Raw genomic sequence first — 17,846 nt, 5'->3', positions numbered from 1 at the left:
ACCCCTTTTTCAAGGATGTTAAAGGAGATACCACAGTGTTTCCTCTTTCGGGGCAATTAGTTGACCATCTAGAGGAAGCGTGGAAACAGCCAGGCAAACTATATCAGCCTCAAAGGCGTTTAGCAGTGGCGTATCCGATTGCGGACAATTATTTTGCCAAGTGGGAGTCCCCTTCACAGGTGGATTCTCATGTGACACGCCTTGTCCGTAGTGCCACATTACCCATGCCATCCATGTCCTCCCTTAAGGATGCTACGGACCGCAAGGTGGAGATCTGCCTGAAGTCCGTCTATTCCCCTGGGGGGGGGGCAGCGCGGCCAGCTATGGCCATTTGCTGGGTTGCCAGAGCTATGGAGCGCTGGGCTGATACGTTTGAGGCGTCCTTCGATTCCGACTGTTCAGCTGAGCAGACGGAGTTGGTCGGAAATCTCCGGGATTCGGCCACTTATATCAACGAAGCGGCCTTGGATATTAGTACCCTGGCGTCTTGTATTTCTTCGGCAGCTGTAGCTGCTCGTCGCACATTGTGGTTGCGATCTTGGAAGGCGGACGTGGATTCCAAAAAGGGTTTGGAAGTGTTGCCTTTTAACGGAGAAGTTCTCTTTGGTCCGGACCTGGACAAAATTGTAGCCACGCTGGCGGCAGCCAAATCGGCATGTCTCCCGTCGGCTGCAGTTCCTTCCGGTTCAGGTAAGTCGTCCTTTCGGCCTTATAGGGCCCAGGGTAGACCTAAACCACATTCCTTTCCCCGACAGGCTGGCCCCAAGAAATCGGCCAAGCCCCGGAAGCAGGCCTGGAGTACCAGACGTCCGGCCCCTAAGCCAGATGACAAGCCTGCGGCCTGACGGTCCGGGCCTCCCTTTGGGGGATCCCAAAGTGGGAGGCCGCCTGCTGCAGTTCGCCCAGTGTTGGTCGGTCACCACGACGGACACTTGGGTTCTCGAGGTGGTCTCACACGGGTATGCCCTCTCCTTCCGGCACAGACCCCCGGCTCGATTCTTCACCACGGGTCTACCATCAGACTGGAACAAAGCCACGGAGCTGCGGAAGGTCTTGCACACTATGCTCCAGGCTGGAGTTATAGTGCCTGTTCCATTCTCCCAGAGGGGCAAGGGTTTCTATTCCAATCTCTTTTTGGTGCAGAAACCCAATGGGTCGTTTCGTCCGATTCTCAACCTCAAAGCTCTCAACAAGTCTTTGCGGGTGCCGAAGTTTTGGATGGAGACCCTTCGGTCCATCATTCTGGCGCTGGAACCTGGGGACTACATGGTGTCATTGGACATACAGGACACTTACCTGCATGTCCCTATTCTTTTGCGCCATCAGCAGTTCCTCAGGTTTGCAATCCGCAGCGACCACTTTCAGTTCCGGGCGTTACCTTTTGGCCTGGCGACAGCACCACGGGTTTTCACCAAGGTGATGGCGGTCATGGCGGCTTCCCTGCGGCTGCAGGGAGTCCGCATGTTGCCGAACTTGGACAACCTTTTATTAGTGGCAGGATCTCCGGAGCTCCTTCTGCGCCACTTGGACCTGACCATTGCGCTACTGCAACGGCACGGCTGGTTGATAAACTGGCAGAAGTCCACCCTGATCCCGTCTCAGCGGATTCTGCATCTCGGAGCCTTATTGGACTCGGGACAGCAAAGGATCTTTGTGACGGGGAAAAGATCTCTGCTTTACAGTCGAGGGTGCGCAGTTGTCTGCACAGCCGCCGGGTGTCTCTGCACTCGGCAATGAGGTTACTGGGCTCCATGGTGTCGGTATTCGACATGGTGGAATGTGCCCAGTTTCACTCCAGACCTCTGCAGCACCTGATCCTGTCCAAATGGAATGGACTGCCTCAGAGTCTGAAGTCCCAGACGTTGGTGCTCATTCCGGAGGTTCGCCTGTCTCTAGCCTGGTGGTTGCAGACAACCCATCTCAACAGGGGTCGTCCGTTCTGGGTGGCGAATTGGGTCCTGTTAACAACGGACGCCAGTCTTCGGGGCTGGGGAGCAGTCTCGGGTCCACACTTGTTCCAGGGCAGGTGGACTCCGGCAGAAGCAGAGCTTCCAATAAACATCTTCGAACTCCGAGCGGTTTTCAATTCTCTCCAGCAGGCACATCGGGTTCTCCAAGGTCACCCAGTGCAGTTCCAGTCGGACAAGGCTACCACCGTGGCCTACATAAACCGGCAAGGAGGAACCCGAAGTAGGGCGGCTCTCGTAGAGGTGTCTCGGATCCTGGTATGGGCGGAGCGCAATCTTTCGGCCATATCAGCTGTCTTCATCCCGGGAATGCTAAACTGGGAGGCGGACTTTCTCAGTCGCCAGGATGTTCATCCAGGGGAATGTTCCCTGCACCCGGACGTTTTTCAACTGCTGCTGGACAGGTGGGGTCTTCCAGAGATCGACCTCATGGCGTCCCGACACAACCACAAGTTGCCGGTGTACGGGTCTCGCACAAGAGACGAAAAGGCATCTCTGGTGGATGCTCTGTCCGTCCGGTGGACGTTCCGGTTTGCTTACCTCTTTCCTTCGGTTTCCCTTCTTCCACGGGTAATCCGGAAATTCAAACAGGAAGGAGGGACGCTCCTGTTGATAGCTCCCGCATGGCCCAGACGGCACTGGTTCTCAGACCTTCAGGGTCTGTCCGTGGACAGTCCTCTGCGCTTACCGCTTCGACTGGACCTTCTGTCACAGGGTCCTTGTCTTCACCCGGACCTGACTCCGGCTGTCTTTGACGGCGTGGCTGTTTAGACGGCCATGTTAAGGTTCAGGGGGTTTTCCAGCTCTGTGGTGCGAACCATGCTAAGAGCTCGGAAACCGCCTTCCACGAGAATATACCATCGCGTGTGGCATACGTTCATCCAGTGGTGTCGACCGAGAGGTTATGCACCGCGGGAGTTTCGTCTGTCTCGTGTACTCGCCTTCCTACAAGCAGCACTAGACCATGGGCTTCGCCTTGCTTCTTTGAAGGTGCAGGTTTCGGCCCTGTCTGTCTGGTTTCACCGTAGGATTGCTACAATCCCTGATGTATGCACCTTTATGCAGGGCGTTCTGCGAATTCAGCAGCCTTATTGTTCCACCCGTTGCGCCTTGGGACTTGGCTGTGGTCCTGAGAGCTCTCCAAGGACCGCCGTTTGAACCACTGGGCTCAGTGAATCTTAAATGGCTTACAGCTAAGACTGTTTCCCTTCTGGCCATCGCTTCGGCCAGACGTGTTTCTGATTTAGGGGCTCTCTCTTGTAGACCCCCTTTCTTGATTTTTCATGGGAACAGGGCAGTGCTACGCACTCGTCCTGATTTTCTTCCCAAAGTTGTTTCCCAGTTTCATGTTAACGAGGAAATAGTTGTTCCAGCTTTTAACTCACCCGGCCTTTCAGAGGGTGAGGCCACTTTGGATGTTGTGCGGGCCTTAAGGACTTATGTTGACCGCACTTCTTCGTTTAGGAAGTCGGACGCCTTGTTTGTCCTCTATGGCTTCCGTAAAAAGGGTTGGCCTGCTTCAGAGCAAACTTTGGCAGCCTGGATCCGTAAGCTATTTCTGAAGCTTATCTTCATGAAGGCCTGCCGGTTCCTCCTTCTGTGAAGGCTCATTCCCCTAGGTCTGTGGGTCCTTCGTGGGCAGCTCGACGTAGTGCCTCTGCAGTCCAGATCTGCAAGGCTGCTACGTGGTCCTCTGTCCATACCTTTGTGAGGTATTATGCGTTTGACACCTTTGCCTCTCGGGATGCTTCCTTCAGGCGGCGGATTCTCCTTTCAGCACAGGAGCGTCCCCACCCTTAAAGGATACTGCTTTGGGACATCCCCAAGGTATCCTGTTGATACCCTATGGACCCTGAAGTAGAAAATATGAGATATGGTAAGAACTTACCCTTGTTATCTCTATTTCTACGAAGTCCATAGGGTTCCACAGGACTCCCGCCCTGTCGTACCTGTGCTGCAGATGGGCTTTACTCTGGTCACTGGTTTTTCCGTCTCCCTCTGGTGAGAATGTGATTCTTGTGTGTGTGTCCAGATCTTTCTTCTGTCTCTTCCTTCTCCTCCTCCGGCCTATGGCTTGGTACCTAACTGAGATGCCTTGGCTCGGGGGCGGGGTATAGGAGGGGGACCCTAGTACATCCTGGGAGGTTGAAACTAGACGTCAGGCATCGGGCACCATAGAGTTATCACCTATACCCCAAGGTATCCTGTGGAACCCTATGGACTTCGTAGAAATAGAGATAACAAGGGTAAGTTCTTACCATATCTCATATTTTTTTTCTCAGAATTTTCCTGAGTACAAGTGCTTCCTTTTGTAATTAATATCCCACATCCAGCACCACTCTTGTCCTCCACTCATCGTGCCCCCTCTAGTTCATTTCTAACCTTCTATGTAATGTTAGTCTCTTGCACCACTTGTAATGCTCTCCTGTAATTGATTCTCTTTCACTGTTAAGGATTCTGACTTTAAACCTCTATACGCTCCTGCCTATACCTTCTAAAATTGACACTATTTGCGTACGCAGTCATACAGTAAATAAATGCCTTCAGACCTTGAACATGTGTTTCCAAAGCGCACAGTATTATTCAAGCAAAGTACAGATAGTTCCACTCTGTGATCTAAGTACAATTTAGCGCAAAGAAATTATACAGACCCAAGATATAGTTATACATACGCACGCGCTCTGGGACCAGATTCCGGCATCAACAAGAAATATCCATCAACAGCATCAGCATGAAGACTGGGGGTCAGAACATACATATTTATACCCTTACAGGAATAGACTATACAATAGAGAGGTTCGTTGCGATCCCATTGGTTCCCCATCACGTTGCTTCTGTTATAGGACATTTAACAGGTTGATTCAAATGGACACAGACCAGCCACCGACAGCCTTTTGTCTCCGTTTTCCCGCCTCATGCAAACCTAAGCTGTTAATTTTACAAAGTACATTTTGGTGCTTTAACTTCCTACAGTCCATAAGTTGAGAATGCATGTTGCGATCTTCACACCGATGATACCGGGAAGCTGTTGAGAGAGTGCAGATCAGTATCACACCAAACACTGCTTACTTATCATGTATTAAACCTTAGATACCAAATAGCCTTTATTTCACAGCATTTGTAATAAATGAATAAAACTTGAATCTTACACTTTAAAGCTATGGAACCTTTTATGTGAGTGTGCATTGTGTAAGTATTAGGGGTTTGGGAAAAGACGCTAGTTAACTAGGGGCAGATGCGTACGCATGAAGCTAATAAACAGCATTTGCATGCAGGGTATTTATGCATTCGCTAATGTGCGACATGTTAAGAGTGCAACTGTGTGTATTAATGTGTGTATGGGGTATGGTAAAATATGCGATAGCATGATGCTAATAATAGCATCGCCATATGTACTGAAGTGTGAGTTTAGCTAAAATGGCGCTGGGCTGCCATCCGCAAAATGGCGTCTTGCAGATCTCATTTTCAAGATGGTGTCTTGCGGCCATTCGCAAGATGGCATCGTTTCGGTCTAATTTTAAGCTGATCTTGTCTCAGCCAATTATCCAGCTTCGACAGTCCACCCTTTGATAGCGAACAACATGCTATCACACTCTGATTTTAAAATTTAATTTAGGCTTACATTTATATATATATTAATGGTCTTATGGGTTGGCACAAGGTAATTCTTAATCCATCAATAATGTGTCTCTGGGAGGGGACATAAAACTACCATTATACGCACACCGCGGATCTTGGAAGATCATGGGAATGATGTGGGGATGCATCAATCCTATAAAGGCAGTCTTGAGGGGGAATAGGGACTTACATTATTTGAGGTGTTTTTAAAATAACATTTTGATAATACATGCTATGCACGTCTAAATATAATACATTATATGATGGTATTTCCTAGTTCAGGGTTGTAATGCAGTTCTTTATTCACCTCAGTATTCATATTGTTATTACTGACCACCATCATAATTTCGTTCTTTTGTTTTACCTTCTCTTTACATTTTCCACACTTTACCACAGTAGGAACACACCGGACACATATGCCAATTACTATGATGACAACCAGTATGCGGATCAGGAGTTTACCTATGCTTGCGATCATTTCCTGGACCCACTTCCCTAGGCCTGAGAACCATTTTGCTGGGTTCAACCATGAAACCCACTCCTCTACCTTCTCCTCCACTTCAGCCACTGAAGCATTATGGGTCTTCCGAAAATCCCATTTTAGCTGCAGAATTTCATACATCTTTCGGTCTATCACCTCCTTGGGGTCGCTGGTATAATTGATGACATAGGTGCAACACTTCACTCCAAATTGGGTGGCCAAAGTTACGCAGTACCCTCCAGTGACAGCGATTAAATAATTTAACACTAGTCTGTGTTGCACCAGTTCTTTCTTGTACGCTTGCAATTCCCTACCTGTATACCTGAAGGTGTCATCATACATCTTGGTGATATTATCTATCAATTTAGCAAGATCCTGAATATATCTAAAATTTAATGTACCCCGAGCGATCCTGGTGGGATCCAGTGCTACTAAAACTTGAAAGCCAGTTGTCTCACTAATTAACTGAGTGGCTTTATGTACGTCACCAGGTATCATCATATTTCTTTTGCCTCTGTGTTCATACTGCGTGTGAAGATATGGTGATGGTGTGTTTTTATGAATACCAAGCATTTCAACATGTGTGAGGGTCATAACCTCTGGGACTACTCTTCCCAGGTAACACAAACCTTCGGAACTCGGGGAGAGCCACTGATACACTTTTCTTCCACATATAAAATATACATTGTCGGGGAGAACATAAGGAATAGTATGCATCATTATCATTAAACACATTTCCCTTGCAAATAATCCTATCTCAGGCTCTTCCATCTGGTACATGCAAGTTTCTGGTTGTATTATCTTAGCACAATATCCATCTGGTACCTTACCAATAATTTATTTGGTGGAACTCAATGTATACCGATACCTAAAATGTCTCCCATTAGATCTAATTGAGTGTAACAGATCATGATTCATAGACTCATTATCAGTTTCAGTGAGAAGGTCATCGTCTGATTATTCCCCGTCACTTCCCAACTCCCTGGTTTATTGGGGTTGGTTATGTTCAAACACAAAAGTGATCTATCTACTTGGAATTGATAGTTTGAAATGAGGTGGTTTGGATGAGAGGAATTTTCCATTCAATGTTTTCCCTTTTTGCAATTCTAAAATTTCCGTAATATTCAGCGGAAATGGCACCAACCCTACATTATGCTGATCCTGTGGCACGTGTGAGCACACCCAACAATCAGTCTGGTTTAATACTTTGCCTACCATGCTATAATAATCCTCTAAAGGATACCCACCCCAGTACGGGTTATATTTAGGCTGGCACCGTTGGATAAAGTTCTCATCAACTAGGGACCCACAAAGCTCACAAATACAGGAATCTTCAGACGATAAACCTCCACACCGTCCCCGAGTATCCGGAAGGGCAGCTCTCTTTAACAATTACAGTACTAAGATTGGTCAGACACTCCCCTGATTAGCATAGCACTCCTCCTGCTGACTCCACTCCATCAGCACTGCCATCAGCTACCATCTCCTCTGTCGGTCCCCCGTCACAGAAACTGCACATTCCCGAACCAACCAGTATGGTGAAAACTCTGTAAGAGAATATGAAAATGAACACAGCAGGCCAGTCCATTGTCACAACAAAGACCTGCAAATTTCTTTTAGTTCAGGTATTTCACTACAGCCTTTTAATCCTCCCGGAACCAGCTTGCGATCGACAGGTCCACGTTATCAGCCTTGACTCCGCCTTGTTTCTCCACCGGTTGGTTGACCTTTTTGCAGTGAGTGGAATGGACCCAGGTATCTCTCAGCCAGCTTCAAAGATGTGGTACTTGTCAGTAACACCTGGTACGAGCCTTCCCACCAATCGGTCAAACAACCTGAACGCAAGAAATTTCTGATCATAACATATTCTCCAGGTTCAACATCATGACAGTTAGTTTCAGGCATATCATGGGACAACAATTTCAGTTTCTGCTGTCGCTGTTTTAACTGTTTACTCATTGATATATGATACCTTACAGTTACCTCGTTGTTACCCTTCAAATCTTCCTGTGGATTTATAATCAAATTAGGTTGTCTACCAAACAGTGTTTCAAAGGGGGGCAGATTTAGAGGGGGTCTAGGAGTGGTCCTTATACTATGTAGGACCAACGGTAATGCTTCTGGCCATCCTAGTCCAGTCTCTGTCATGATTTTACTTAGCTTATTTTTAATAGTCCTGTTCATCCTCTCTACCTTGGCGCTGGCCTGCGGTCGGTAAGGGGTATGAAGTCGACTATTAATGCCCGTCAGTTTTCACATATTTTGAAAAACATCACTTGTGAAATGAGTACCCCTGTCACACACAATAATTTTAGGGATACCGTATCTGCATACAAACTCCTGTACTATTTTCTTGGCAGTAAACGCAGCAGTATTAGTGGCCGCTGGGTAGGCCTCAACCCAATTGGAAAACATGTCAGTGCACACTAATACATACTTGAGATTCCTGCAGGGTGGTAATTGGATTAAATCAATTTGTATTACCTGGAAAGGTCCGTCAGTTGGTGGAATGTGGGATGGCTCGGTAGGGATCGCTTTCCCTATGTTCTTCCTCAAGCAGGTCAGACAGGATATTGCTCTCTTTTCTGCTTGTGAAGAAAAACCCGGTGCACACCAGTATGCTCTCACCAATTTGCACATACCTTGCTTTTCCAGATGAGTCAGACCGTGTGCTGCCTCAGCCAGGCTGGGGTAATATGCTTTGGGGGCTACTGGCTTACCTTGTCCGTCCCTCCAGAGCCCGGTGGACTCCTGTCCACATCCCTTGGACTTCCAGACTGACTTTTCCTGGATTGAACACAAATTTTGCAACTCAATTAATTTGAGCATATCAATTGTTTGGAAAGACATAATTTGTTCCGTTGGTAAAAACATTTTTAACCCTGCTGCCCATTTCGCAACTTCATTTGCTCTGTTGTTGCCCAGTGACACCGGATCATCCTCACATGTATGGGCTTGACACTTAATTACTGCCACTGTTTTGGGCAGTTGGATTGCTTTTAGTAATTGTTTTATATGTCTGGAATGTGCAACTGGTGTGCCTGCTGCTGTCATAAAATTTCTCAGACGCCATAGAGCTCCAAAATAGTGTACCACTCCGAACGCATACCTAGAGTCAGTTTAAATGTTAGCAGATTTACCTGCTGCCAGTTCACACGCTCTTTTTAGTGCTACTAACTCTGCCACCTGGGCTGAGTGAGGAGGACCATGGGGTTCAGCTTCTATGATGTCTGTGTCATTTACAACAGCATAACTTGTACATAATTTACCTGTGTTTAGTTGTCTATGACAACTCCCGTCCGTGTAAATGTCACATCCACATTCTCTAAAGGTGTGTCATGTATGTCAGGTCTAGCAGTAAAGGTCTGATTCAGATATTCCATACAATTGTGTGTATCATTATATCCGCTGAACTCACTTCCCGCCAGCAACTCGTCTCCTTCCACCCTTTGTACATTATGCTGTACATATGGTAAATACGTTGCTGGATTCAGCGTATTACATCGTTTAACAGTGATGTTTGCAGGTGCAATTAGAGCTAGTTCCCATTTGGTAAACCTAACTGAAGAAACATGTCTGGTTTGGGCAGAGTTCAGCAGAGCAGATACAGCGTGGGGAGTATAGACAATCATATCATGGCCCAATACTATGTCCTCACTTTTACTCAATAATAGAGCCGTTGCTGCCACACTTCTTAAACACGTTGGGAGTGATCTTGCACAGTGTCCAATTGGGCACTGTAGTATGCTACGGGCCTACTGGCATCACCATGTTTTTGTGTGAGGACACCTGCAGCACAACCATCGGCTTCCGTACAATACAAATCAAAAGGTTTTTCATAATCAGGTATTACCAATGCAGGTGCTTTTGTCAGACTAGCCTTAAGATTAAGGAAAGCCTGCTCTGATTCCTCTGTGTATGACACAATCGGGCTTTGAGGAAGAGACTAAGTCCTGCAAAGGCAAGGCCAAAATAGAAAAACCTGGGATCCACATTCTACAGTATCCACACATTCCCAAGAAGGTACTAATTTGCTGTTGGTTCTGCGGCAGTGTCATGTTCTGTATGGCCTGGATTCTGTCATTTGTGAGATGTCATAACCCCTGAGTTAGGCAGTGTCCCAAATATTTTACTCTGGATTGGCATGGCTGTAGTTTGTCCTTAGCAACCTTGTGTCCTGTGTGCGAGAGGTGAAGCAACAAAAGTTTAGTATCATTTAAACATGACATAAATGAATCAGAACATAGCAATAAATCGTACACATATTGAATTAGAACAGACCCATTGGCAGGTTGAAAAGATTGTAAACAGTCATGCAGGGCCTGGGAGAAGATACTGGGGCTGTCTATGAAACCTTGGGGTAATCGTGTCCATGTGTATTGTACATCCCTGTATGTGAAAGCGAATAGGTACTGACAGGATGAAGAGGCACAGAGAAGAAAGCAGAACAGAGGTCAATGACAGTGAATTGGGTGGGATCTGCATAAGAATGACAGCTGGATTTGGCACTACGGGAAATTGGCTCTCTACTACCTTATTAACACCTATAAGGTCTTGTACCAGCCTATAACCCCTCCCACCACACTTCTTCACCGGAAAGATGGGACTGTTGGCTACACTAGCTGTATGAACTAAAATTCCCTGTTGTAATAATCGCTCAATTATTGGATAAACCCCTAATTCTACCTCCTGTTTTAGTGGGTACTGGGGAATTTTTGGAGCTTGCCTACCGCCTTTTAAATTTACCATTACGGGGCTTACTTTTGCCATTAATCCAGTGTCCTGTCCATCCTTGGTCCAAAGTGAATCTGGAATTTGGGATAGCATTTGATCTACCCGAGATGAATTTTCATTTAAACTTGTAGAGTGATACATTATCCTTTGGGGAGTTTCCAACATATCCCTCACCTCGTGCGCAACTATCTCTGGGATATCTAAAAATACACCATCAGGGGTACAATATATGACACATCCCATCTTACATAACAAGTCCCTTCCCAGTAGGTTAGTAGGAGCTGCTGCTGCCAGGAGGAAAGAATGCCTGGTATGCAACGGCCCAATAGTAACCTCTCTGGATTTTGTTAAAGGATAATGTTGCACTTTACCTGTTACGCCCATGGCTGGTACTGTCTCGTTGGTTACCTGTAAATTAACAGGAGATTTTATCACTGACCTGGTCGCCCCTGTGTCTACAAGAAAAGGATATTTAGTACCAGCTACATCAACAATCATGACTGGCTCTTCCCTAGTACCTCCCGTTAACCGGACTATCTGTAGACTACAGGTATGACCTAACCCCTATCGTTGGCTCCCACTCTCCAATAAAGCATTAACGGTCACAATTTGAGCTGGTGCCTGTTGGATATTTGCTGGTCTCTGTGTATATCCTTTATGGGGATATCCAGGTAGTCCCTGGTTAGGGGGTCCTACCCTCTTTGCCGTACAGCTCTTACTTAGATGTCCTGGCTGGTTGCAATTAAAACACTTTCGTGGATTGGATGAAGAAAAGGATTGTTGTGTGGGTTGACCAGGAGTGAAAGGTGGTGGGTATGGGTAAGGATATTGAGGGAAAGGATATTGTGGGAGATATGGAGTTTGTGGGTAGTATGGGACTTGTGGCTGTGTGTGATAAGTGGGGTAGGGCTGTGTTTGCAGTGGTGTGGGATTGGTGAGGACGTGTAACTGTGCAGGTGTGTGTGGGTACAGGTGTGTCGTCTGGCTGTGATGTTACCGTAATTCCTTCTAGAGCTTGAATACCGACAGCCATTAGTTTCTCGCTCTGGGTCTCTCTCTTTTTAGAGATGGTTTTTGTCGTGTTCTATGGCGGATTCTATGAGGGTATCTATTGTTACTCCCCTCCAGCCAGGCTGTGAGGTCTGAACCCTGGTCTTTAGGTTCTCTTTGAGACCATCTATGAGTACAGTGACAATCATTCCCCTGTGGTGAGTGTTATCTTTAATATCTTCTAATCCAGTGTACTGGGTGATAGCCTGCAGAGCCTGGTCGCAATCATCTTCTGCAGATTAACTCTCTTTTTGTTTTATGGTGAAGATTTTGTTCCAGTTAACTACTACTGGAAAATATATACCCAATTGAGTTACAATGCGGGAAATGTTACCTTGGTCTGTTAAGGGAACGTCACCATCCAATACACAATCCGTGATAAATTTTGTCACGCCGATATTGCGTGGTAGACAGGCCCTTAACACCACTCGCCAATCTTTATTTGTTGGCTCGTGAGAACTACCCAAATTTCTCAAAAATCTTTGACATTTGGCTAAATCCTTTTTGGGATCGGGGAAATCATTTATGATGGAATTTAGCTCTGCTCTTGTCTAAGGACAGTGCATTACTACTTCCCTTGTGGGCACTACTCCGTTCGCATCCACATTCCCATTCGGAACAGTTATTGCCCGGATGGGATGCAGACTGGCCGCACTGCTACCTTTGACCTTAGTACCTGGCTGGGGGTTTAGTCTGTTGCTGCAACGTATAGTATTAACAACTTCCTCTACGGGTGCAGAGGATGATAACACTTCCCGTGGTGTTACTGATGGAGATGGTGGCATCACTTGTGCTTGTCATGGTGCAGCATCTAACGTGTACAGCATGGGAAATGGCAGACATGACAATAGGCTCATTATCCACATCATAAACATTTTCCTTTATGGTTACTTAAGAGAGGGTACAAATTGCTTGTTACATTTTTATGGGTTTTTTCAATAACTGTACCTGCACCCCCATCCACATAAGGTGGTGGTGCGCGTGAACTACTGGCAGTACCTTCTGCAACGCTACATTGCCACACGTGCGCGCTGTTTTGCGGCTCGCACGCATTGTACTTTCTGGCAATGCGTTCGCAACGCTAGTTTGCGTCACTTGCACATTTTTAAGCCACTCATCCCCTTCATGCTGCCACAACTTTAAACATTCGTTATGTTTTACCTTTTTCACTCGAACGCATCAGGCTGATGTGATCACGGACATTATTCAATACATCTTTTTTAAAACTACCAATTCTGGGAAACGGGCTAACACTCTTCATCGTTATCTTAAACCATACGTCACAATACCTTATTGCATAAGCACTGTACTTAGTATGCATAATACGACGGGCCAATCCAAGCGGCGCTTCCATTAGCAGCACATCATTGTCTAACATCTCTATTGTTTGCATGGCTCCCATCTTGGGACAACTCCTACGTTTTTCAATAAAACTTTAAACTGGTGAAAGACAGTCAAGATACTTTCACTTACCTGCGGACGCCTTTGAAAAAGGGTGTATCCGCGAACCCTATGGAGGACCTCTAGACGCCTCCACTCACCTATGGGAGAAAAAGACTGCTCCCACGCAGAAATCCCTTTTTGACTACGTTTCAACTGCTAGGGGGCAGCAAAGTACCCTTTGTTTTCCAGTTGTTTTCATCCACCCTCTCACCAGATCACAATCATAGTCTAACCAAAACTATGCGGTTCAATTATAGTGTTCAAATAAGCCTAACAGATCACACACATTGATTACTGAATCCTATAATCACACTGGGATCCGAACCCTAACAAAAATAACAACCCATACACCTGCCTTGTGTAAAGTAAACGGTAAGCTGCTACCGAGTCACTAGGCCGTTCGTTACGACTAGCACTTAAGGGTCCTATGATACCCTTAACATTTAGGTCCCGTGTTACACCCTAAATAAATACTCACAGTTACACACTTTTTTTTTCCTGCGCAGAAAAATACACATTAACCCAGTTATTGGCAATAATTGATAATGTAAACTCAACTGCTTTGTTTAAACACGTGGCAACACAACCGGAAATACGTATACGCTATTGTGCGACTAGTCTCATACACAATAATGCGACTACTACACAACCGTATGACTTACCCTTAGCTGCGTACGCAAAAGTGCGTCTCTACTGCGCATGCAAAAATGCGACTCAGCCGCATACGCAATACTGCGGCACCCTTTTTAGCATGAAATTCTATCAACAAAGGAAAACAAACTTTTTCCTTTCTTGTCCCTGGATTCTAGTCAGCGTACCCTGACTCACACGATAACGGGTAGCGATTTCTCAGCATCGAGTGGTTGCAGGTAAACTGCATGTGGCCAGTATCATGTGAATAGGTAAGTGACCTCATTCAACGAGCCCCCAACTAAGGATTCTGACTTTAAACCTCTATACGCTCCTGCCTATACCTTTCTAAAATTGACGCTATTTGCGTACGCAGTCATACAGTAAATAAATGCCTTCAGACCTTGAACATGTGTTTCCAAAGCACAAAGTATTATTCAAGCAAAGTACAGATAGTTACACGCTGTGATCTAAGTACAATTTAGCGCAAAGAAATTATACAGACCCAAGATACAGTTATACATACGCACGCGCTCTGGGACCAGATTCCGGCATCAACAAGAAACCTCCATCAACAATATCAGCATGAAGACTGGGGGTCAGAACACACATTTATACCCTTACAGGAATAGACTATACAATAGAGAGGTTTGTTGCGATCCCATTGGTTCCCCATCACTGTGCTTCTGTTACAGGACATTTAACAGATTGATTCAAATGGACACAGACCAGCCACCGACAGCCTTTTGTCTCCGTTTTCCCGCCTCATGCAAACCTAAGCTGTTAATTTTACAAAGTACATTTTGGTGCTTTAACTTTCTACGGTCCATAAGTTGAGAATGCATGTTGCGATCTTCACACCGATGATACCGGGAAGCTGTTGAGAAAGTGCAGATCATTATAACACCAAACACTGCTTACTTATCCTGTATTAAACCTTAGATACCAAATAGCCTTTATTTCACAGCATTTGTAATAAATGAATAAAACTTGAATCTTACACTTTAAAGCTATGGAACCTTTTATGTGAGTGTGCATTGTGTAAGTATTAGGGGTTTGGGAAAAGACGCTAGTTAACTAGGAGCAGATGCGTACGCATGAAGCTAATAAACAGCGTTCGCATGCGGGGTATTATGCATTCGCTAATGTGCGACATGTTAACAGCGCAACTGTGTGTATTAATGTGTGTATGGAGTATGGTAAAATATGCGATCGCATGATGCTAATAATAGCATCGCCATATGTACTGAAGTGTGAGTTTAGCTAAAATGGCGCTGGGCGGCCATTCGCAAAATGGCGTCTTGCAGATCTCATTTTCAAGATGGTGTCTTGCGGCCATTCGCAAGATGGCGTCGTATCTATCTAATTTTAAGCTGATCTTGTCTCAGCCAATTATCCAGCTTCAACACTGTAATTTACTTCTCCCTCCAATTACTGATTCCTTCTGTGACGCCGTACAGCATGTCTTAGGATAGCAGGGGTATTTTCTCCTCTACTTGCTGCCTGTATATAAGTGAAGGGAGGCAAAAAGGTATTAGTGAATGCTGCTTGATTTTCAATGGCACATGGAAACATCAAATTCTTACTTTTTTTTCTTTGTTTTTTTCACTTTAGAGCAGAATAATTTTAAGTCGACTACAGAAGAAGATTTCAAACCTAGAAGACGAGGACTCTGATTCCTGAGGTGTCTTCCCTGCGATTACAACTGTTCTTGTAAATTGTAATTCTCCCTCTCCTATAGTGACTATTAAACAAGAATAACTGAAGAGGTCTGTGGGGTTGGAATTGTTTCAGGACTAGGCGAGATAATTAAACAACTATCACGCACTGTTTCTATTGGCAATTGTTATTGTGGTTTGTTATGTTGGTGTATAACTGGTAAATGTCATGTGAGATTGTAACCTGGTTTTTTCTATGCTTACTCTTGTCTTTGTTAATCCGTTTGGTTAATACAATTTTTTAAAAAGTTCTCAGAAAATATTTTTTACAATTTGTATTGCTTAACAATTTTATAATTCCAATGTAAAATTATACCCAAAGTAGCGTGTGTTACAATTTAAAAAAAAATAACAATGTGAAAAATGTAATATCAGTTATTAGTCAGAGATTTCTTTTATGGACCACTTAATGCTAAATAAAATATTTTTAAATAAGATTAGACCAATGATATTTTTACATAAAGTTATGTAGTATTTTGTGTTTGCTAAGGTTTGTTGACAACCAAACCACAATTATTAATCGAACTTCTGGAATATTTTTGCCTAAATTTTTGAAATTGAGAAATTATAAAGTTTTTTAAAGATTAAGGCAGTGGTGGCCAGACTTTTGGACTCTGATCTACTATAAAAGTTGAAAGTCTTGTTTAATCTACCGAGCAGGGACATTTGCACATGCCCGAAAAGGGGCGTGGTTTGTAAAAATGTAGCAAGAAGCGTGTGGACTGTCCCGCCAAAATTACACATTGGCTCCCACAGGGAAAAAAAAACACATACATACATTGGCTCCCACAGGGAAAAAAACCTGTATTAATTGCCCCAGACACATACTGAAGACTGACCTGTCGGAGAGAGAGGAGCTCCCAGTCCGTGTTTCTCCCCCCCCTGCCCTCAGCCATGGCAGCAGCCTCAGTGCAAAGTACAGAGCCCACCAGTCTTGACTGCTCCAGTGTCCCGGCAGCGGCCACACTGCGGCCCCTATGGGTGGCACCCCAGAGCTGTGCCTCTCCTTAATCTAACTCTCTGGCACCTGTACAATGGAGGCTATTACATGTGACAGCCTCAGCCAATAATTCTCAGTCTGATTTTTATTGGCTATTGCTGTGTAGGATATTCTGATTTGCTTGGGAAGTCTGCTCAGCATGCAGGCTGCAACACCACCATTGTGAGCATTAGACTGTGCTATTCCAACCAGGCTGGTTATTCACCTGAGAGTTATTTTGTCTGTGAAGTCAGCAGATTCCTGCTTAGAACAGTGTTTGCAGTAATGCTGGACTTGAATTGCAGAGAGCATTTACTCTCAATGCCTGCTATTCTCTCTACACCTCCACAGCTTGTTAGTACGCAGACTGCACACCAGAGTTCCCTCTAAAACTCAGTATGGGCGCAGCAATGTTGGACTCAGTCACCTGACTTTCCACCACTCAGAGCGCTGATCCCAGACCAGTTGACCACAGCAGCCATTTCCCAACAGTCCAGACGTATATAAGGAACTGGCAGTCTGCTGGGACCGATGCTTGGTTGTTATATCCTGCTGCAAGCTGGTAGATAATTTCTTCAGATTCTTCAGCACAGTGATTTCCAGCCCAGTTTCCATTACCAGTGCTCCTGGCTCCAGCTGTTCTGGTTCAATCCCGGTGTCCAGTATTCCGGTTCACTCCTGGCACTCAGTATTCCAGAGCCCAGTATCAGTCGTTACCACTCCTCTCTAAGCCACTCCACTGCATGAGGGAAATATACATAAGACCTCCCAACTTCTGTCCAAGCCTCTTGAGACATCATTCCAACCAGAACCCTTAGTCCAAGTCCACAACCAACCACATGACAGACCACAAGCAATATATAGCCAGCCTCCTCACAAAATATTGGAATTCTGCATAAACAAAAAGGGTTTGTCAATATACAAACATAATACAAAAATGATCAGATAATACAAGGATAATAGGGGGAGCAAAACTTGTCTTTAACCATAGGATTCAATGCCCAGGAAAAAAGTACCCAGCCCGACACCCAGAATGTCCCAAAGAGCACTTAGAAAAAAATAAAAAATACCTCCTAAATACAAAAAAAAACTGTAATAAAGCAATGACTGAAATCATATAGATACTTGTCAAACATGAGATACATAACAGTACAAACAATTTAAAACATCACCCAGAAATCAACATATTCCACATGACAACAAACCCATATCAGTCTGGAGGAGCA

General features: G+C 45.1%; 1 protein-coding gene across 2 annotated transcripts in view; it reads left to right on the top strand.

Moving 5' to 3' along the window:
• Positions 1-16,076, top strand: part of LOC148521862 (protein Mis18-alpha-like) — a 67,679-nt gene extending 51,603 nt beyond the window's left edge. For both annotated transcript variants that reach the window (XM_088474359.1, XM_088474358.1), the window contains one exon: positions 15,538-16,076. In XM_088474359.1, the coding sequence (XP_088330485.1) occupies positions 15,538-15,606 (69 nt within the window). In that variant the 3' untranslated portion in view covers positions 15,607-16,076. The remainder of the gene's footprint in view (positions 1-15,537) is intronic.
• Positions 16,077-17,846: the final 1,770 nt, after the last annotated feature.

The sequence above is a fragment of the Taudactylus pleione genome, unplaced genomic scaffold (genome assembly GCF_031769625.1).
Source record: "Taudactylus pleione unplaced genomic scaffold, aTauple2 ptg000154l, whole genome shotgun sequence".
Lineage (NCBI taxonomy): Eukaryota > Metazoa > Chordata > Amphibia > Anura > Myobatrachidae > Taudactylus > Taudactylus pleione.
Note: the sequence above shows the minus strand (reverse complement) of the source record. Positions and strands in the feature narration are given on the sequence as shown.